Genomic DNA, 23,355 nt, shown 5'->3' on the forward strand with positions numbered 1-23,355 from the left:
ACCATTTTCTGGAGTTTAAAAGTGAAATGTCTCATTTTTGCCTTATATGGGATTACAGGCAGGTCAGTTTAGACAAACTGTGTTCACAGGAAATGGTTTTTGCAGGTGATGTTGAGCCCATGCGTTGACTTCCACTACAGAGTTGTCTTTTTTTTAATGCAGCACTGCCTGAGGGCCCAGAGATCAAAGCCAATCAGTACAGATTTATATTTATCGCCCTTTTATACAGACATATTCTCAGATTCTCTGAATCTTTTAATTAAGGATGTTGAAAGTCCAAAGTTTTTAGCCATTTTAAGCCAAGTCACATTTGAAATTGCTGAACTGTTTGCTCACGTAGTCTGTCAGAGTGGTGAACACCTTCCAATATTTACTTCTGTTTTATATTATCTCTGTCCCAACTGTTCAAATTATTTTCAACATCTGATATCATGCCGTTGCACAATTCTAATTTAATTATTGGTTTTAACCAATAAACCATAAAACTATGTTTTATATTATCATTTTACATGTGTCCCAACTGTTTTGGAATTGGGGTGGTAATGACACTCAATGTAGGTAGAAGAAAAACATATTTCAATGTGCTGTTGAAAAATAATCTCATTTTTTTGGATGCTATATAATCAGTTCGGTTTTTCTTTCAAACCCATACATCACAGTTACACAATGTAATAGAAGCCTGCACTCATGTTGGTGTTTCAACTAACATTGCTTTGATCTCCTTTATTGAATCAATTGCACAGACATTTACCCTTGTCAAAATGTCTGTTAACTGACAAGCAGACTGATTAAATTATTGTTTTATACCAAAGAAACGATAAACTAGAGTTCATATAAAAAACTATCTCAAATCAAACCTTTGTAATGTAAGTGGAAATGTGTCTTTATCTATTTTTAATTACTTCCAAAGAATTATTAGAAAAACAGGCAAAATCAATGCAAATCACATTGGCAGTCATCCACACTTACCTCAGCATAATGTTCCAGCACCTTAAATGCATCATGGACACATAAATATTATACTGATGCCTTGTGCATCAAACCAGCACTGCGTCCTCAACCTTTTATTTATGATGATGACAAGCCTGAACACCACTGCTAGATTCACATTCATCTTTTATTGAGGCTGATGCACACCTGGATGTTTGCCTACATGAGCCAGATCAATTAAAAGATAGAATAATATGTCCTTTACGCTCATTCCCAATGCATTAGTCTGGATGATATGCATCATGATTTGGCACAGAGTTAATTCTGTGCCTTCAATGAGATATGTTAATAGCTCAATGATAAAAAAAAAAAAGTTTGTTTGTTCTGTGCTCAGCCAGCAAAACAGAGAAGTAGAAAATCACCAAAATGTAAGAGAAGTACTTAAGAGAAACCAGTGTATCAGTTTAATGCTGCATTGACTTTACTGCCAAATATGGGAGAGGGAACACGAGCTGTGTGTATCGGAGTTGAGGGGAAATTTGTTTATGGGTTTTTATAAAGGGACAGACATTCAAGAGGGCGTTTGTCTGGAGGACATGACAAGGGGAGATGTTGTTGACAAGCCTGAGGTGGCAGGCCAGGCTTCAGGCAACTAGGAAGCACATAAACACTCTTGTCAATTTCATGGCAGTTGTTTTAATGGGGCACTACATTGGGGAAAAAAAACTCCACGTTCATTTGTGAAGTCGTCCCTCTTTGAGCAAACCATCTGAAACAGACTTCAGCTCATTGGGAGTTGTGAGTCCTTCAGCGACAGCACAATACTTCAGTCACTGCCATCAGTTCCAATTGACTTCCTATTAAATTACTGCTCTCTCTCACACGCACACACACACACACCTATTTTTTCCCGTGCTGTAACTGTTGGTTAAAAGATTTGCTTGGCAGCAGGAGCAGCACGGCCCCCGCCGACAAAGTCAAATGTCTTACCAGAGGTGCATGAAAAATTGGATAATAAATGTGTCAAATTAAAATGTATTTGGTTATTCATCTGCATGCTGAAACAAGGAGACAGAATGTGTTGTGTGCAGGGGCCACGGAAAACAAGCGTCATGAGAATGGAGAGGATGCACTCACACTGTTTAATCTACCGTAACTTGCCAGTGGTTACCAGGAAAGAATCCGTCTATGCCACTACTTCCAAAACTGTTCATTGCGTGCTCCTTCTCCCATTTCAAAATAAATAAGGATGGAGTACCCATTGGAAAGCTTTTCCTTTCCCAAAGTTGTCCCAAACAAATATTTTGCTTTGGTGAGCACCATAGCCTTCATGAGAGCTGAGGCTCAACAAACCAGTGATCATGCCTTACCAGTTGTTGAAGGAATCCTGTTTATCCTGCACCGAAGAAAACCACACAGTCCAGAGAGGAACATTTCCTCTGAACCACAATAACAACATTTACAGTAGGATTAGGTACGGTCGGTTCCGATGGAATACAGCTCTTCAGTGGTGCTAGAATGATGGAATAGGAAATACTTATATATTGCTTTCTCTGGTCTTCCACCTACTCAAAGTTATTTTACATTACATGTCACATTCACCCATTCACACTACATTCATACACTGAAGGCAAGCTGTTCCATAAAGCTACAGTCGGCATTAACTGATCCCATTCATACACCACTTGCACAGCCACCAGGGAGCTTTTTGCAGTGTCTTATCCAAGAACACTTCAGCATGTGGAAAACCAGACCTGGGATTGAACCATCAACCTTCCAATTGCGAGACAACCCACTCTTCCACTGAGCCACAACTGCCTTCATATAATGTATGCCAGACTTTTAGGATCTACTTGTGTTGTTTAATTTCTACATATACATTTATTACATCTCTTTTCGGCCAACACGAACCTGGTTCTTGTTCAGGGCTGGTGCTCACGCTGGTTCGGAGCTGGATGAACTTGCGAACCAACACGGCTTCTGTTTGTTTTTCCACCCGCTCGAGCCCGTGGAAGAGGCACGTCATGACGTCAGATTTATGTAACCAGCAGCGCTAGTGTGAACTTTTCCTCACAACAACAACGATGGCGGACAACGGCAGCTTGTCTCCTCGGCTGACCACTGCTTTGCCTTGGAATCCATTAGTCTCTTATTTTTTCACTGCAGGACAATGACGGAAACGGTGTTTTTGATCACGGCAACCCTGCCCCCCAACCCTCGCCCCTGACGTAGGCAGTTCCCAGTTCTAGACCAGTAAAGAGTTGGAGTCGCCTGGAACCGGTTTTCCCAGCCGGGAGCCGGTTCACTCGCAGCCGAAACATGAAAAATTGGTTCTCAATGGAGCTCTGGCTCTGAACCAGCCCTTAAACTGCCTCGGTCGAAAAGGGGTACCCACTCTGCACCAGTTTGTTTTTCCGACTGCATGAGCCCGTAGAAGAGCCACGTCATGACGTCACTTCTCAATCAATCAATCAATCTTTATTTGTATAGCGCCAAATCACAACAAACGTTATCTCAAGACGCTTTTACAAACAGAGCAGGTCTAGACCACTCTATGTCAAATTATATCTAATCTATCAGAATATATATCAAAAAAAAAAAATGTTCATCAAAGTCGACAGCTTGGCCATAATCCTCCTGTCAGCCACCACCTCCACAGGGTCCAGGACTGAGCTGGCCTTCTTCCCCAGTTAGTTCAGTCTTGCTCTCCTGTATCCTGTCCGCCCACAGCAGCTGAAATCCTTCTAATGTGGCGTTCGTGTCCTGTGTTAGCTCTGTTAGCATGATGCTACTCTGGTGCTGGGTTAGCTTGTCCACCTCATCGTAGACAGATCCCACAGTCCCCATAACGGTGGGTGGAAGGACAGGTCCATGTCGTCTTTTCTTAGCTTGCACCTCAGTAGCAGCACGTCGTCCTTGCCTCCTTCTCCTCAGCTCACAGGGAACATCGGGCCTCGTATCGTTTAGCATCAACATGCTACGGGCAGCTAACAGCTGATCTCGTATGTGAACAATGTTACCATGGATACACGCAGGATCTCCGGACACACACAGGAACAGAAATAGCAAAAACACCACTGCAAATGTAGCCAGTTTGGTGTCTATGGCTAACAAATGAGTCATTAAAAGACATGACAGGCTCCAAATACAAAGAGAACTAAACAGATATGAACAAAAAGTTGAAAAAAGAACAACGAGAAGAGAGAGCTGCTGCAACAAGCAGCCACTCGAGCGGCGCCAAGTATAACTTCTACGTGACCGCTTTTCCCTGCAGCGCTAGCGTCAACTTTCCCTCACTATAACAACAATGGAGGAAAACGTAGCATGCTTGCTGGTGTTGCTCCAGCTTGTTTTGGATCTCCTGCAGACCAAACCACAAGGAACCACTGCTTAGCCTTGGAATCCATTGGCTTTGTCTTTGTTGTTTTTTCGCTGCAGGTAAATGGCAGAAACTCCTTTGGTGTGTCTTTTTGGTCACGGCAACTCCACCCCTTCCCCCTGCCCCCTCTCCCCTGACGTAAGCGGTTCTAGACCGGCAAAGAGTCAGTGTTGCTCTGGAACCTGTTTTCCTGGGCGGAAGCCGGTTCTCTCGCAGTCCATACACAAAAAACTGGTTCTGAATTGAGCACCGGCTCCCTGAAACTGCCTCGGTGGAAAAGGGGTAGAGGGAGTTTCTGCTCCAGGTGCTGTGTTTGTGATGGTGCACATGTGTCTCTTTTACCTTACAGATTGTTTCAGAGTCCCAGGGCACAATGGTCTGTAGATCAATGAGCTCACAGGACACCCCCAGTTTCTCTTGAGCCATTTCAGCTACTTCCCTCATCACTTGGACCTGAATGAAGAAAGAGAAGAGAAAAAAAATGCCCTTAGATCTAATGAGCCAGTGTAGTGTACAGACAGCTAGAGTGTCATGCTTGATACACATTAAATCTGTCATGCGTTTGTTTTGCATTATGTCTCTTTATTCTAACACAGTTAACCTAGAAATTCAAGGGCATACACACAGAAGTGTTGAATACATTTCCGAGCGGTTGTGTAAAGCCCTAAAACAAATCACAATATGGTTTGAATCCCAAAGAGTCATTCCAGGGTTCCCACTCTTTACCAGGGATCATTTTCCAGGACATTTCCAGGACATTTTCATTGATGATCAAGCTGGTAAGACAGTCTAAATTGAGTTCCTAATTTAGTTACTAAATAGTCTAATATGTTCCTCTCAGTGGAAGTCTACATTGAAAGACATGTAGTCTATGGCTATCAATGAAATCATCTCTTACATACTTAAAAATGATAGCAAATTGATAATAGAATACTGCAACCACAGATGTACAGCACTTCACTTTATTAGTGCAACCAAGTAACAATGATGGGCAACATCTCAGCTTTCTCTTTTCTCAAAAAATATAAAATGAGCTAAGAAAAAAGCAGGATCAGTGCATTAATGACATAAATAGATCTGAATGACAAAAATGGCCGCAAATGTTTCTCAACTCAACTCAAACTCAAAATATACCTTCTTAATCCTGATATTCATCCTGCTAAGTGGTCGATATAAAAAATGTCACGTTTTTTTATTTGAGTTACCGTAAACTCTGAAAAATCTCACCGGTGTAAAGACGCACTCTGTATTTGAAGATCTCTCAGAGAATTAAAAAATGTAAACTGTCTTCCTGCATGGCGATGTCTGTTATGATCAGGGATGTCTACAACGTGGAGTTTCTGTGCAGCTGTGTCGCTCTTTCTGTTCCGTTTGTTTTCACTATCAGGAGTTGCACTCCTACTAGCTAGAGCAGGGGTTCTGAAACTTTTTGGAGCCAGGGACCCCTTACAGGTGAGAAAATTGTCCAAGGCCCCCTCATAATTGTAACACTAAGTACATTAGTGATGTGTCATGATCAAAAGATGTGGCTCTGAGAGACAATGCTTTATAGTGAAACAGAAGAGCCGGCTCGCATCGAGAGAGAGCCGACTCCCAGTTTTTTCCTTTCGCTGCTTAGCTCTCACAGTGCTCAGCCCCAGCTCTGCTCACAGCAGAACTTTGTTTTGATTGGTCAGCATGGCGGCCATGCGGCCAATCACATGTGAGGATATAGGATACAGGTGATGGAGGGGAGGCTGTGTATCGTGGCTTCATCTGTTCCTTAAGAGAGAGTCTTCTTGAAGACCGGGCAAATACTCACTGAGAGGAGAAATCAGATCAGCCCATCACAAGCTGACGCATCAGATTTTTCTCAATGCCAACCTGAGGACATTATTAATGTTTGCTCCAGTTTGGTTCTGGTTCTGGTTCTGTTTGATTGAGTTTGGTTCTGGTTCTGATTCTGTTTGCTTGAGTTGGTTCTGGTTCTGGTTCTGTTTACTTGAGTTGGTTCTGGTTCTGATTCTGTTTGCTTGAGTTGGTTCTGGTTCTGGTTCTGTTTACTTGAGTTGGTTCTGGTTCTGTTTGCTTGAGTTTGGTTCTGGTTCTGTTTGCTTGAGTTAGGTTCTGGTATGGTTCTGTTTGCTTGAGTTCGCTTCAGATTCTGTTCTGTTCTGGTACGGTTCTAGTCAAGTTCGGTTCTGGTTCGGTTCTGGTACGGTTTTGGTTCGGTTCTGGTATGGTTCTGGTTCGGTTCTGGTTCAGTTCTGGTACATTCCTGGTTCGGTTCTGGTTGGGTTTGGTTGGGTTTGGTTCTGGTTCTGTTTGCTCGATTTTGGTTTTGTTTGCTTGAGTTTGGTTCTGGTTCTGTTTGCTTGAGTCCGGTTCTGGTTCGGTTCGGTTCTGGTACGGTTCTGGTTCGGTTCTGGTACAGTTCTGGTTCGGTTCAGGTATGGTTCTGATTTGGTTCGGTTCTGGTTCGGTTCGGGTTCAGTTCTGGTACGGTTCTGGTTCAATTCTCGTTCGGGTCTGCTTGGGTTTGGTTCTGGTTCTGTTTGCAAGAGTTTGGTACTGGTTCTGTTTGCTTAAGTTTAGTTCTGGTTCTAACCCTAACCCAAACCCTAATCCTAACCCTAACCCGAATCCTAAACCAAACCTTAATCACAACCCTAACCCTAACCCTTATCACAACCCTAATCCTAACCCTAACCCTAATCATAAGACTAATACTAAGCCTAACTCTAATCACAACAAATTGAGCTCTCAGCCTGCAGAGAAAGTTGTGAGGCACAGACCCCCAAGCTCTCTGCCCGACTCTACTGGTCACACTATAACTTAAATATAAGACTCTTTGAATCAAAAGAGCACTCTACAAGGTTCATGTACCATAAAACATAAATAATAGACCCCCGTTTTCTGTGAATGCATGATTATGAAGTGAAGGAGAAAAGATGTGAAAAAAGTTGCGCAGTGTCTCTGTCTTTTCCAGCACAGTGTGCACTCAACATTCAATGAATGGGGATGTGTTTAGTTAATAGGGTCAGGTCGCACGCAGCCATGTTGGAATCATTTTCCAGGACTATATGGGATTTTCCAGGACATTTGACTTTTTCTCCCATTTTCCAGGTGTTTTCCAGTACTGGAATTCACACACAACAATGATTGTTGTCACATTGGCCTTGATTTGGAAGTTTCTGGCATTTTATTAGTCAAATAAGTATACAAGTTGTATTTGTTGATTTTTAAAAATGAGAAGAAAAACAGTTGAACTTAAATGAAATATTTAGACAAATCTATAGCCCTACATATCTGAAATAAATGCTAAATTATATATTATATATATATACAGTTTTCAGGCAGGTATACTGTTCAGTTTAAGTATTAAGTTATACGAGGAACTGTTTCAGTCCTTAACATGAAGTTAAATAAACCGTTTTCAGAGAATAACTTATATCATGATTTTTGCTCCCACAGCCTCCCACAGATCAGTGCTGAATAAACAGAAAGTGAAAACAGTGATCTCAAACCAATATGTTTGAGTTATTCCCATTAATCCCATTAATCCCACTACCAATAGGCCTCTCCGATCTGTGGATGCACCAAGATCACCGGTCACCTTATAACAAAAGGTGACCGGGCTTTCTCCGTTAGAGCTCCAAGACTGTGGAACTCCTTGCCGTTATCAATAAGGCAGTCCACAACCTTAAAGCTGGGGTTGGCAGTCTCGGAAAACTAGCATGAATTTGAATGTAGCATTTCCTCATGACTCCGTCTAACCCCTCCCCTCCTCCCACTGATTTTGCAAGTTCTCTCACTTAGAAAGATGAGAGAGGTCTGTCATTTTCATCAGAGGTACACTTCAACTATGAGAGACACAATGAGAAAAAAAATTCAGGAAATCACATTGTAGGATTTTTAAATAATTTATTTGTAAATTATGGTGGAAAATAAGTATTTGGTCAATAACAAAAGTTCAACTCAATCCTTTGTAACATAACCTTTGTTGTCATTGACAGAGGTCAAACGTTTCCTGTAAGTCTTCACCAGGTTTGCACACACTGTAGCTGGTATTTTGGCCCATTCCTCCATGCAGATCTCCTCTAGAGCAGTGATGTTTTGGGGCTGTCGCTGAGCAACACGGACTTTCAACTCCCTCCACAAATTTTCTATGGGGTTGAGGTCTGGAGACTGGCTAGGCCACTCCAGGACCTTGAATTCTTTTTACGGAGCCACTCCTTCATTGCCCGAGCGGTGTGTTTGGGATCATTGTCATGCTGGAAGACCCAGCCACGTTCCATCTTCAATGCTCTCACTGATGGAAGGAGGTTTTGGCTTAAAATCTCACGATACATGGCCCCGTTCAGTCTTCCCTTAACACGGATCAGTCGTCCTGTCCCCTTTGCAGAAAAACAGCCCCAAAGCATGAGGTTCCCACCCCCATGCTTCACAGTAGGTATGGTGTTCTTGGGATGCAACTCAGCATTCTTCTTCCTCCAAACACGACGAGTTGAGTTTTTACCAAAAAGTTCTATTTTGGTTTCATCTGACAACATGATATTCTCCCAATCCTCTTCTGGATCATCCATATGCTCTCTGGCAAACTTCAGACGGGCCTGGACATGTACTGGCTTAAGCAGGGGGACACGCCTGGCACTGCAGGATTTGAGTCCCTCTTGGCGTAGTGTGTTACTGATGGTAGCCTTTGTTACTTTGGTCCCAGCTCTCTGCAGGTCATTCATCAGGTCCCTCCCTGTAGTTCTGGGATTTTTGCTCACCGTTCTCATGATCATTTTGACCCCACGGGATGAGATCTTGCGTGGGGCCCCAGATAGAGGGAGATTATCAATGGTCTTGTATGTCTTCCATTTTCTTACAATTGCTCCCACAGTTGATTTATTCAAACCAACCTGCTTGCCTATTGTAGATTCACTCTTCCCAGCCTGGTGCAGGTCCACAATTTTCTTCCTGGTGTCCTTGGACAGCTCTTTGGTCTTGGCCATGGTTGAGTTTGGAGTCTGAGTGTTTGAGGCTGTGGACAGGTGTCTTTTATACAGATAACAGGTTCTAACAGGTGCCATTAATACAGGTAACGAGTGGAGGACAGAAGAGCTTCTTAAAGAAGAAGTTACAGGTCTGTGAGAGACAGAAATCTTGCTTGTTTGTGGGTGACCAAATACTTTTTTTCCACCATAATTTACAAATAAATTCTTTAAAAATCCTACAATGTGATTTCCTGGATTTTTTTTTTCTCATTTTGTCTCTCATAGTGGAAGTGTACCTCAGAAAGATGAGAGAGGTCTGTCATTTTCATCAAAGTAGGAGAACTTGCAAAATCAGTGGCTGACTAAATACTGTTTTGCCCCACTGTAAATACAGTTTATTATTGTATATTATTATATAATATAATTTATTGAATGAAGTACTTCAGTTTGCTGAGTCCATGTTTACTGGCAGGCTTTATTAGTCGCTTCTCTTTTTATAAATTTATTTATTTTTATTTGTATTTTATTTTATTTGTATTTTATATGCAACAGTGCAAAGATATAAAAGTGCTCGATATTAAACAGAACATAAAAGAAAAAAAAGGTAGTTTTGAAAGCAATAATCAAATAAAGTCATCAGGTATAGACTTCATTACACAGAAAATGTTTTAAAAAAAAGGGTTGGACTATAAATGACAACCACAAAAAAAACATAACAAAACATAACAAAACAAAGGAAAAGTAATAAAATAAAATAAAATAAAAGTATAGACTTTTATGGTAGGGAATAAAACTATTACTCCATTAAATTGTCAAGAACGAGAAACCTAAAACAATAAAAGACAAACAAAAACTCATGTGATCAGTTGAGTCAGACGGAGGGATGAGGATTCAGGCCTTGATCCCCTTCTATGACAACATGATGCTATCTAACATGATGCTTTTATTAAAAGTGATGGCTCCATAGTGGATCTTATTGAAGTGGGATACATTAGAGCAGTGGTGTCCAAACTTTTTTCAAAGAGGGCCACATTTGATGTTGTCAGAATGCCTCGGGGCCAGCAGCTCCTACCGAGACTTAGGAATCCTAAAAGTTATATATGAAATTTCCATTTAATAACAATTATTTAAATTTTTTTCTCAATAAAACAGTAACTAGGTAGTCCTCACTTCTCCACAAACTGAAGTCATTATTTTCCTATGGCAGGATCACGATCTGGATTTCATCACACTTCTTTTTCATGTTGTTTTTAAGACTTTTCTGACCAGCAGACAACATTTTATAACAAAATGATTATTTTCCTGAGTTCTGTTTTAATTTTAGTTTTATGCACCAAATTTTGCCTTTTCTGCACAATTTCATAATTTTGATCTTGTCTTGTGTTCTCTTTTGTGTCTTCTGAACTTTTAGTGTTCATCAAGAACATTTTCACATCATGATAAAAACATTCATTTGAAAACCTGTCAGCTTTAAGAGTTCTTGTGTTTCTTCTTTATTGCCGTCTTGAACAATTGCCAGTGCTTTGGTTTTATACAAGTTGTCCATATGAAGCTTTTTGAGACATTTCTGGATTGACTTTAGTTTTTTTTTGTGCACTTGAAAGAAACTACAAATGTACAGATGATTCAGAATGGGATTAATTTCTGTGCTATAAATAACACAATTTAATATGGAAGCTTGGGGACATAAATAAATGGATCTTGGGCCGCGATTGGCCCCCGGGCCGTACTTTGGACACCCCTGCATTAGAGGTACTGTTAACGCTACTCTGCCTCTTAGTCTCTTGATAAGTCGACCAAAAGTTAGGTTGAGTCAGCACTCCCAATATGGCAACTTCCATCACTCTGTATCAAAACTCAGACTCAGAAACCAAAGGCTGATGTTACTGAGGATACATCCATGTTTTTTTCAGTTTATTGTGGGCACTCATTTTTTTTAATGATCATATGGGTCTCTATGAATAACATGCTGCTGAATCTGAAGTCTTAAAGCCTCAAAAATTGAGCTGTTGTCTCAGGGTTTAAATCATTGTCAGATGATAGCTGATGTGTTTGAAATGAACTCAGCACAGAGCTGGAAGGTACTTCAGTGAGAAATAAAGCTGTGTTTGAAAAGGACAGTAATACTTTCCACTATTTTACTGAACCTTCATTTTTCTCCATCCACCACTCAGCACTAACACGAGCTAGGATAGATTTGGGGTTTTCTTTGTAATGCCCTCAGGCCCCCTCCCATGCTGCAGGCACATTACAGCCAGGTTAAGCCTGTCAGAGTGGCTGTGTCCAATCAAAGCCCTGGATGACTCCTGGTGAGCCTGTGGCATCTTAATACTGAGCTGCAGAAATAAAACCTCTCGGAACAAAGAAAGGAAACAATGGAAAGTGTGCAGCATATATTTAATGTTACCACACAGAGAGCCAAGAACAGTGCTAATGTTGTGAAGATGTCTGGAAAGATAGAGCCACAGACTGCCAGCTATAAGACCCTGCTGGGAGAGAGGGGGCTTGTATCAGATTTAAAGTTAATCCACTGCTCGCGTCTGTGGCTTTAAGCATCACTTAGAGGAGAGGACACGGGGCTGCTTTTTTTCCTGTGGCCATGGAAAACGATCCAAACATAGATGAGGACTTGAAACTGCTCAGGTCACCCACTGAGAGTCTGTCAATGATTCACAGGATCACCTACCTGTGTCCCCCAGGCAACCAGAGTGACATCACTTCCTTCCAGTAGGACCTCGGCCTGCGAGAGAGGGGTGGTGTAGGCCTCCACGGGAACCTGCTCCACTGCGGAAACACAAACGTATCAATAACACATTAATAAACCCTCAGAGCTCACACACAATCACATTACATGCAAGCTCACGTAAAATAAAAGAGGGTCTGTAGTGTACGGAACACTCAATGATCTTTTCACTAAGTGCCCTGTGGTTTCATGTGAAATATTCAAATCCTAAACTGAGCAGACCTCGAAGTGAAAGACTAGAACACAAACTCTAAGTGCAGAACATTTTGTCTGGTTATTTTCAAATACTTCTACACGTTTTTTTTTTTCCAGAACCTCATCTCTTAAAAGACAGAGTGTACTTTTATCAGCAGAACCTAAAGTATGACCTCATGTTATCTCCTGCCAGCTGCAAGCCCAGAACCCTGATTCAAAATGACAACAACACATTGGTGGGATGGGACATGAATCAGAAAGGGGCCACAGAAACAGGACATCCATCCAAAGTGGAGAGTCCAGCAGCCAACATCTCTTTGAACCAAACTCCAACAGAGAGTGTGTGTAAGTATATGCTTTGAATAATAGTTAATAACCGCTTGGAAAGCTGAAGCAGCCATGGAAACCATTACAATGTAAGCTTATCATAAACCAAAACTGCCAACACCTTCAAACACACACGCTTATTATTAGCACTATTTATACTGCCAGGAAACAACATCGAATCATAACATGCATTATTAACTTTCTCTAAATGTTATTCACAATACTCAGAGCCGGGCTGTAACTCACACAGATCACAGGATCGTTACGTGTGAGGGGGATTCTAGGTAATCAAACTACCGAATGCTTTCCCACATGGCAGCAAATTAAGTCAGCATTACAATTAAGCTGTAATTATACTCTGCGGAGACACTAACATTAAGACCTCTCTGGAAACCTTGAATGACTCCCATGATCCTTTTAAGCCATTTAGGAAAGAAAAAGTAGCCGTCCATCCGTCCCCCACGACTCACTTTGTTGAAACAACATGGAGGATGAATCATCAGCAACTTTCAGAGCAGACAGAAAATAGGCCACTTGAGTGGAATAATAGCATTTTAAAGAATCTTAAAATTGAATTCTGAAAACTAGGTTATGGTTTAATAAGTAGAATCTCAGGCCTTAGCAGGCTCGATGAGACAAGTGTGTGGTTTCTATCAAAAGAGAGGCCACAGCAATTAAACACATGACTTCATAACCTAGGCAGAGATCATCAGAGGCATGTGGACCGGGGAGAGCTGGCTGCCTCCGTCACCCTACAATAGCTGAGGTGTTGGCACCCCTAGAGGAAATTTGGGAAACTGCACAAGGATTTGCTCATTGATTTTAGGATACTTAATAAAATGATAAAATAATTGAGTAATGCATGATTCTTAAAACACCTGAATTATACTTATACATTAATAATAAATGTGCTTTTTAGCTCATTTTAAGTTTTCAAAGTGAAGCCAAACATCAACATCCTAGGAAAAGACAGTTACCATCAAGTAAATGCTTGTTTTTGATTCAATTGTGAAACTGCCTTAGAGCACATATTAACACTGACTGTACCATCAAAAACTAACAACATTGACTTATGGTTGCAGTAGTAGAGGCTGAATGTATGGAAAGAAAAGTGAAGACAGCTCTTAGTTATGCTGCTATAGGCTTAGACTGCCGGGGGAACTGGTGCACTGACACACTGGGATCCTATCTCACCCCCTTCCCCCAAACCCCCTCATCACTTACTTTAACTCTACCTGTCCCATTAAAGTTACTAACCATAGACCTTTCTAGAGTCCCTGTGCTCCCTTGTCTCATAGGTTTTTCTGAGCTGCCGTAGACTACAGGTTCCCAAACTTTTCAGCCAGCAACCCCCAAAATATAAGTGCCAAAGACTTGCGACCCCCACTATCCCTTAAAGAACTTGTAGCTTCACACTTCGTTTTGCTGGTCTGCAGAAAATTAGCAACCTACATGCATATGTGGCTTTGTTTCCTGTGCTGCTATGTAGGGGTGACCCCAAATAGTTGAATATTTGACGATTCGTTCTAACGAGTCTTAGTCAACTGCCAATCTCATAGTCTAATATTTGCATATGAAACGTGGATCATTCCATTCAAACCATGGGGGTGCTCAATGTCTAATTTTACATTATTTTCCTGTTTCCCTTAAAAATAGTGTCTCATATATCCTATTTGGATATAAATATAGACTTATTTAATGTAATTCTGAGAACAGCTCTTGAAGTGTTAAATCTCCTTAAAGTGGTAATTAAATCTCCCCTGGTAATTAAAGGTGGACTCTCCCATTTAGCGGGAGCTGTGGAGCAGACGTACCTCAGCTGGTCTTTAAATCTTTCTACGTTCATGGTAGCTCAAAATGTCAGGAAATAAAACTTCAGTTGATCTAACAAACTAGTGATGAAGATGAGGAGCAGCTTCATGAAGAGGGCTGTGAGATCAAGGATTACCGGACCACACAAAAACTGTACGGGGCCAAAAGAACAAACAGGAATACCCAAAGCTGTCCGAAGCCTCAAAAACAATCCTCAGCATCCCATCCACCTCCACGCCATCAGAGAGGATATTCTCAAAGACAGGATTTACAGTCAACAAATCAAGGAGCGCACTTCTGCCCGTACACACGATGGTTTTCCTCACGCACAATGTGAAAAGACTCAAGCAGACAAAGACGTGATGAAAGACTGTTTTAAAAGGTTCTGTTAAGAGATTTAAAAACCCTTTAGCTGGTTCAGGTTTGATTTTGAACATTATACAAATGTTTAGTCTTAAGTTGGACAAACTACGCTCTGCAGTGCTGCTCTCTGCTGTGTGAACACTGTTTAAATATCTCCTGATTCCTTATTCTATAACGGCGTGTTGTTCAATGTTTAATGGATGGTGGCCTTATTTGAGTTTTCTCTCCTTCATCACCTCGTTGTTTTTGCAATATAGATTTAAAAAATCTAAGTTTTATACTTATAATATTCTGTTGTCCCTTTTACTTTAAGCTATGAGTCTCTTAATTGTAAAGGGTTATGTGTAATATTGTCATGCGGTCACCATCATGCAGACTTTGGGTCAATAAGGAAAAACAACAAACATTCAACTATTCATCCACTATGGGCAAAATCTGATGAATCAGATTCAACTAAGCAAATCCTTAGTCGGGCTCACCCCTACTGCTATGAATTAACCTCTGTTACTGATGCTTTTGTAACTAATTCTCCTAAACTTAGGAGTCATCTAGCAACAAAGAAAGGCAGAAAACTAATGATTTGCTAGGTTTTAATTTCAAATTTAATTACTTTTATAAAAATATATTTACAGTGATGGACAATCTACAAAATTATAGGTTACTTAAAAAAAAAAAAAAACACCTCACAACTCCAAATAAGTGTCTGGTGACCTCCACTTTGGGAACCCCTGCGGAAGACGTCCTCCTGCTGTGGACGTTCAAGACTCCAGCTGATACGGACGTGCTGGACTCCAGCGGCAACAGCTACTACTACTCGTCTCATCACTATCACCGCTCCCTCTCTCTCTTATTCTCCTCTATCCCTCTTTCCAGACCCAACTTGGTCGAGACAGAGGTCTGTCTAACATGAGTCTGGTTCTGCTCGAGGTTTCTGCCTGTTAAAGGAAGTTTTTCCACTATCACTTGCTAAATGCTGCAAAGTGCTCTACTCATGGTGGATTAAGATGAGATCAGAATGAGTCCTGCCTGTAAGAGGGGACTAGATCTTATCCTGTCTTGATATTGGATCTTAAATAATATAACATAATAAAGTCTACACCTGTTATCTTTGGAGAGCATCTTGAGATAGCATTGCTGTAATTTGGCACTAGATAAATAAAGATTGATTGACTAGTTGAGGTTATTTTTAAAAAGATCACTTTGATCATTATAAAACATCTTGAAGTGGGACAAATAGTTTTAGGTACACTGCTCCTACAGCCTGGAATCTGCTAACTTCCTGCTCTTGAGGAGTGCTGACGCTTTTTTGCTTGCTCTTGCTTATGCTTGCATTCTTTTCATTTTAACTATTTTTTCTTCACTGAGAGACTACAAGCAGTCACTCCAGGATACTTAGAAACCACTGGGACTATAATCTATTGTCAACAAAGTAAACTACTGCCTTATCTCGACATTTTATCGAAACTGCAAACGTGGCCTACTGATCGGCAAAAGCCTGTTAGCAGCTAAGCTAACTGGAACCAAAATGCCTCCTTTCACTGTGGACGATTTTCAGAAGATCCTTCAGAAAATTGCTGTGCTGGAAACAAAGATGCATCGGATAGAAGTGAATGTGGAAGTGAATGGACTATGCGGGAATGACACCACTCTTCCATGGGGTCAGAGCAGCAGACATGTACCTGCTAACACACGGCTAGTTAGCCCAAACAATGACACTCCAAAACAGGAGGACTGTGCAGTTGGGACCAGCTGGAACACTCTTGGCGCTAGGCCTAAAGATAAAACGTTTCCCACGGACATGAGAGAACGGGTCTGATGGAGCGGGTCTTTTAAAATGTTTTGAAAGCTTTGGAGGAAGATGCATCAGCTTTTAGATGCTTTGATTGATGACTTTCCGTTATGTGATCCAGGATAAGTTGACATGCTTATAAATTAAGTGTTGTGTTTCTGTAACTTTGTTGAAATGTGCTGCTGTTGATGTTGGCCAGGAAACTTGTGTAAAATATGTTTAATCTTAATGGAGGTTTTCCTGGTTAAATACAATTAAATACAATTATTTGATATTCTTATAAACACTACCTGGAAAAATGCCCAATTTGAGATGGACAAAAGTGTATTTTTGCATGATTTTGACATTGCTGAAGTTGTTGAACTCAGTGAGAAAAAAAAGGCAACATGTCCTGACCTGAGTTGATGCATAAGGTGATATATGTTAACCAAATCTTGACAAAAGCAGCTGGTTAGAAACATATCTTCTTTCAAATCTATGTTAACATATGTCAGGGTTCCCACTCTTTTCCAGAGATCATTTTCCAGGACATTTCCAGGACATTTTTAGTGATGATCAAGCTGGTATGACAGTCTAAATTGAGTTCCTAATTTAGTTACTAAATAGTCTAATATGTTCCTCTCAGTGGAAGTCTACATTGAAGACATGCAGTCTATGGCTATCCATGAAATCATCTCTTACATGCTTAAAAATATGGCAAATTGATTATAGAACAATGCAACCGCAGATGTACAGCACTTCACTTTATTAGTGCAACCAAGCAACAATGATGGGCAACTCTCATCTCAGCTTTCTCTTTTTGCAAAAAATATAAAATAAGCTAAGAAAAAAACAAAAGGATCAGAGCATAGATTGACCTAAATAGAACTGAATGACAAAAATGGCCACAAATGTTGAATAGAGATGTGTTTTTTTTTAACCTTGTCAGGTCGCACATAGTCATGTTGGAATAATTTTCCAGGACAATCTGTGATTTTCCAGGACATTTTACCTTTTCTCCCATTTTCCAGGTGTTTTCCAGTACTGGAAAACTGGTCAACTGTTTTCCAGGTTTTCCAGTTTTTCCAGGACACGTGGGAACCCTGATATGTGTTGAGCTGAGTAACTGTCCTATATCTCCTCAAAGGCTCTTGAAAATGGATCTCTTATAGATGGTATCAGTAGGGTTGCAAAATTCCTTGAATTTTCAAAGTTGGAAACTTTCCATAAGAATTAACGGGAATAAATGGGAATATACCAGGAATTTACTATATTGAAGGCTGGCTCTTAATAAGGAATGCATAAATATCTATGGTATTCCTCAATCACATGCACATAGCACACTGCTTACTACAGGGCTATTGAGACCACGCCCCCTACATGCACTGTGCATTCCTCCATCACATGCACAGATGATTTCTAGAATCCTGGACCACACTTTTGATGGAAAAAATGGAAAGTTTCCAAAATTCCCCAGCTTTACTTCCCATGGAAATTTACTGGAAACTTTACGGAAGTTTTCCACCCCTTTGCAACCCTAGGTATCAGTCGGGTCTTGAAATCCTGCAAGAACTTGCATGGCAAGCAAGACATCTCTAACATTCACCGTAGCATAGATACACGATCTCTTAACTTCTCATGATGCTAAGATCGGTATCAAAACCGACCCCTGGCAGTCTCTGTGTATCACCACTCTGTTTTCCCCTGATATTGTTGTTTCCAGATCTTCATCATCTCTTTGAACCAAACCTGGCTCTGGTGTAGTTTTTCCTACAACTACCCAAACCTTCTGGGAACACTTTCTCTTCTACTCCTGCATGTCATGTCCTTTTTGTTCCCCGCAGACATTTACAAACTGTCACATATGTTCGCACTTCCACTTGTTGATTGATCTTCATTCTTCTATTTTTTAGTTGGTTGTGCAAATAAACTAATTGTTGTCAGATTTCAAACTTGTTTGGTCTTACAACCTGTTGCAGGCTAGAAAAGCAGCAAACACCAACATTCAACATGCAGAAGAAAATCATTGCAACGTTTTTGTGCCCTGAATTTGTCATTTTCACGTGACGTCACACAGTCATGGAACGGCCCCCCTGTAGGGCAAAATAGGCCTCTTACTGCTACAAGCTACAGAGAAATAATCTGACTCTGCTGCCAAACTTTTTTTAAAAGCTTTTTCTAAATGCCGGACGCTGGTTAATTATATGCTGGCTCAATTTTATGCGCAAGCTGATGAGACAATCTCGGGTTCTGCTTCTTAATCTTAACATTCCCATTTGAGAAAGAAAATCCTGAGAGGAGGAGATGTGGATTCATTATGTTAGACGCTCCACTGTCCCTACTGAGGGAATAAAACAACAACAATGATAAAAGTCCACACGACTGTGAGTGAACATTTCATTCATTGTAAGTTGAAGTAAACACAGAGTACTTAATTATAGTAATAACGTCTCTGTGTTCACAGCCGGACACTTTTATCCTGACATTCTGGTGATAGAGTTCTTAGGTAAGTTGAGGAGAAGGTTAATATTTAGTGTAGAGTTACAAGCACTTAGACCCAAAATTCAAGCATTTTTCAATCCAATCCAAACACAACATTAAAGGTGACATATCATGCAAAATGGACTTTTTAATGGTTCTCTACCTGAAATACGTGTCCCTGGCATGTCTACAAACCCCCAGAGAATGAAAAAAATCCATTCTGCCCCTGTTCTGATTTCTCCACCTTTCTGTAAATGTGTGTGAAACGAGCCGTTTCAGACTTCAGTGTTTTTGTTACGTAACAACAATATCCGGTCTGTCACGGAGTCAGAGCTGGGAGCTTGTTCAGCCCATAGACTGTATAAAATAATACTGAATCCCCCCTCCGTTTTTCATTACCTGCACAAATGTGTGGTAACAAGGAGCTTAGGAGGGAGGCATGCTAGTTGTAGGCTGTCTTAATAAACACAAAGGTCGGTTTTACTCCCCACGTCTGCAGATTTGAAGATCTAGTGGATGATTTTTATTTGTCATGGATAAGTGCTAGCGCAAATTAGCATAGCCACATAGCTACATGTTCATAGCTGTAGCTGTAGCTGTGTACCAAGACACACGTCGACATACTGACAAATAAAACAACTAGAAACACTAAATCTGTGACCAATGGTTCAGAAAGGTCCTGCTGCCTTTCTGGTAGAGGTCCTTTTTACTCCCCACGTCTGCAGATTTGAAGATCTAGTGGATGATTTCTATTTATCATGGATAAGTGCTAGCGCTAGTTAGCATAGCCACATAGCTACATGTCCGTAGCTGTGTACCAAGACACACTTCGACATACTGATAAATAAAACAACAAGAAACACTAAATCTGTGACCAATGGTTCAGAAAGGTCCCTGCTACAGGCGCCTCTCCGTCAGGATCAGATTCTGGATCAGATTCAGAGGGTTGAAGTAACGCGATCTGTGGGCAGCCGTGTATATTCAGCCAACATGTAAACATTACATCAATGTGCTGGACAGCCGAGGCACATCCACTTCCTGAGGGGGCGTGGTCAGAGAGAAAACAGAGTGTTCTGAGGAGGACTAAAGAAGAGGGTTTTTCAGGCATGCCAAAATCTGATTTCAAAGTGTTTTTTTGAGCATAAACTTTTAATACATGTTTTGGGGACCTCTTAGACCAATATATATTGATGAAAAAAGCGTGATATGTCACCTTTAAAGTGCAAGCATTTTCAAGGATTTCAAGCACTTGTACATACCTGAGAATAGAAGAATGAATGGCAGAGGATACTTAATTTAGCTGAACTAGACGTAAAAGGGGAAACCAGGGAGGGGTGTCTTCAGGCACACTAGCTTGAGTCAATAGGAATAGGTTTAAAAAGTCTTTGCTTGTTCAGGGCACAACGTTTTAAATTTAATTATCAGGGAAAAAACACACAAGTGTGAGGGTCCATGAGGGTCAAAACTGGTTGGCATTTCTTTGGCTTGAAATGTCCATCCCTACACTATATTACAATACTACTGTCCTGGTCTGATAGTCATGATAGGTGGATAGTGAAGCTCAAGTTGTTTCCATTTTGGGTTTTGTTTTTTCCATGTTCTCTGAGAGTACTCAGGATGTTACTTATTGTCGACAACCAAATCCTTTTTCACAAACAGATGAATTTCGTTCTCGATGGTCCTTTGGCGTTTTACCTTTTGCTGCAAAGCTCAGGGAACAAAAGGGAGCTGTGAGTAATAGATCCATGTTCTTTATGCTGATGAGTGGTTTGAGTATCAGATGGCAATGCAACAAGAGAAATATTTTGGACAACGGTTACTAACATATTGACTTAATTGAAACAATTGAAGCAGTCAACGATAATATTTCACAGGCTCATCTGGCTCCTATCAAAGCGAGGAAACCAACAAAACTTGTGAAAATCAGAGGCGCCCATTCAAGGCTGGTAGTGCCAACCTGGGTCTGTCTTTCATTACTTTAATGAGCTCAAACATCTTATTTAAACTTCTGCTTTAATCACAGGTATCAGAATATTATTATTATGGAGCCAAGGCAGAGCTGTTTCCCCACAGTTGCCAACATATGCTAAATAGTTTATAACCGCAAGGCTCGACACCTTTGGCACAGCTGTCTGCACAAAGCAATGCCGTCCTCAAGTTTAATCAAGCTTCCCCGCACAACGATGGGGAGAGGATTCAGCTCCACACTGTCAACACTTCACAGCCCATTTGGAAGGTCTGCTTCACACTCGGGGTCATGCTGATCTCATATTGTTTGCAGAGATGGAACAGTGTTTGTTTGTCTTGCATGACTTCTCTAACAGGGGGAACATTTGCTTTCAATGAAAGAGACCGAGCGGACAGAACAAGAGCTAGTGAGGCACGATGCTGGAGGAAGGCTGCACGTCAGGGGGTGACAAATTAAACAAGTGAGCAGTTACAAGTAGACTTCAGATGTATTTTGCACGCTCCAGCTCACCTGCTGCTCTGTACAGGATCTTGGGTTCGAAGAATATGCAGGGGTTGTTGTCTGCGATGCAGGAGAGGAGCAGTCCTTTTGCTTGAACTGGGCCACGAGGTATGACGACCTGAGGAGCACAGGATGAACTGTATGAGACCCAAGATGTATCAAAACTGGATTCAATTCAAATTACAAATGTCTTTTTCCAAACTTAACCCTTGAGCTAATCTCTCTTTTCAAAGAGCAGCTATTTTTACATTGCCAATTCAAGTTGGGACCTTTACGCCTGTGAAGTCAAACTGTAAAAATAGAATAAAAACAGTAGAAAAATTAACTAATCATAATTAACTAGGCTTTAAGATATTAAAATATATATTTATATTATATATTTATAATATTAGAAATAAAATGTACTCTATCCTAGGTGAGTTTACAAAAATAAGTATCTATTTAGTATGACTAAAACGTATGCTGCTATGCAGAACACACAAATAAATAAATAAACAAAAGATATGTTACAATAATGTTGTCTTATTTATTCCTTTATTTAAAGGTTTTTCACCTAATTATTGGGAACTGTGTCTGAAAAACTCTGGGATGAAAGAAATCAAATAAAAGGAGGAAAATAAGATACACGTTGACTAATTTGAGTGGAGTCCAGTCACTTTTGGTCTGATTGTCTGTCTGTCCTTTCAAGTTGGGACGCTGCATAAAAATGAAAGAACTTGACAACGCCCCTAATACATCCCCATAAATGTCCCAGAGGCAGAAAGGTGGGACTGAGCCACTATCAGAGGTAGTGGCAGAGATGTAAGGGAGGACAGCGACACTGTAAATGTCGGAGCTAGCAGGGTGGAATAGCTCTCTGTGTGTGTGCCTCTCGTGACACTGCAACACCATGATGTGTCATAAAATCACACACGGGGACCTCGATATTACTCCGTCACAGATTCAGTGTAAAAGTGTAAAAAAAACATTTGTAGGATGAGCTGTGATTTGGCAGTGTTTATTTATTCAATTAAAGGGACAGTGCATATTAATGAACATTTCAGCATAGCATCCATGTTAATATTAGGGATGGGAATTTACAGTAATCCTTGTACTCAATTACTCAAATTTCCTAATGAACGATTACTTGAGTACTCGCAATTTTTTTTTTTTAACTGTAAACAAAAATAAATATTGTAGTAAGTTCTGCTGCCTTTTCTTCAGACATCTTTTACACTCTTGTAGCTGTTCTCTTTGATGGTAGCTCAACTAACGTGATCAGCTCTTTGAAGCCTTCTCCTTCCACAAAACTTAATGGGAGCATATCTCCAGTTACCATTTTGGTTATTAGCAGGCTAATCTTCTCCACTCTGGTTTCATCACACCGACGTGTGCTAACAGGGCGAGCAAAAGACGAGACTGCCTGTCATCTGTCTCCGCTGTTTTCTCCTTGTGCTTTAAGCGTATGTGGTTAAGCATCAAACTAGTATTTCTATGGTATGCAAGTTTAACACCACATATCTTGCACTGCACATTAACTTCATTGTTTTTTTCGAAGTACTTCCAGACATTACTTTTTTTAACTGACATGTCTCAGGTGTCGCAGACGGTTCTGTGTCTGTTATGCTTTTGGTGGAATAATATGTTCCTAGAGAGTTGCTGTAGTTGCTGTAAAACTGTTGTTTTTGCTGAAATCTGGCTCGGTGTGTTCTAAAGCTGAAGCCGTGGCCGGAGAAGTCATATGTTTATAACCCGTTAATTATTTGCCTACCTAGTATATTCAGTTAGGTGAAAACAAAAAGCACATGGTCACACATGTAATGCTGTATGAGTTCAAGTTATGCTGCCAGGTGGGCGAGTACCAAAATGCTATTCGAGTAATGGGGTCAATGGCGAGTACTTGAGTAATCGTACCCATCACTAGTTAATATACCAGAGTTAAGGTGT

At 40.7% G+C, this 23,355-nt stretch overlaps 1 protein-coding gene across 2 annotated transcripts in view; it reads right to left on the bottom strand.

The window, feature by feature from the left end:
* The window catches only part of bckdhb (branched chain keto acid dehydrogenase E1 subunit beta), a 90,938-nt gene that overhangs the window by 41,465 nt on the left and 26,118 nt on the right, over positions 1-23,355 (bottom strand). For both annotated transcript variants that reach the window (XM_034698359.1, XM_034698358.1), the window contains exons 6-8: positions 21,439-21,547; positions 11,957-12,054; positions 4,652-4,762 (exon numbers count right to left, since the gene is read on the bottom strand). In XM_034698359.1, coding sequence (XP_034554250.1) covers positions 4,652-4,762; positions 11,957-12,054; positions 21,439-21,547 — 318 coding nt within the window. The remainder of the gene's footprint in view (positions 1-4,651; positions 4,763-11,956; positions 12,055-21,438; positions 21,548-23,355) is intronic.

Source organism: Notolabrus celidotus, chromosome 12 (assembly GCF_009762535.1).
Source record: "Notolabrus celidotus isolate fNotCel1 chromosome 12, fNotCel1.pri, whole genome shotgun sequence".
Taxonomy (NCBI): Eukaryota; Metazoa; Chordata; class Actinopteri; order Labriformes; family Labridae; genus Notolabrus; species Notolabrus celidotus.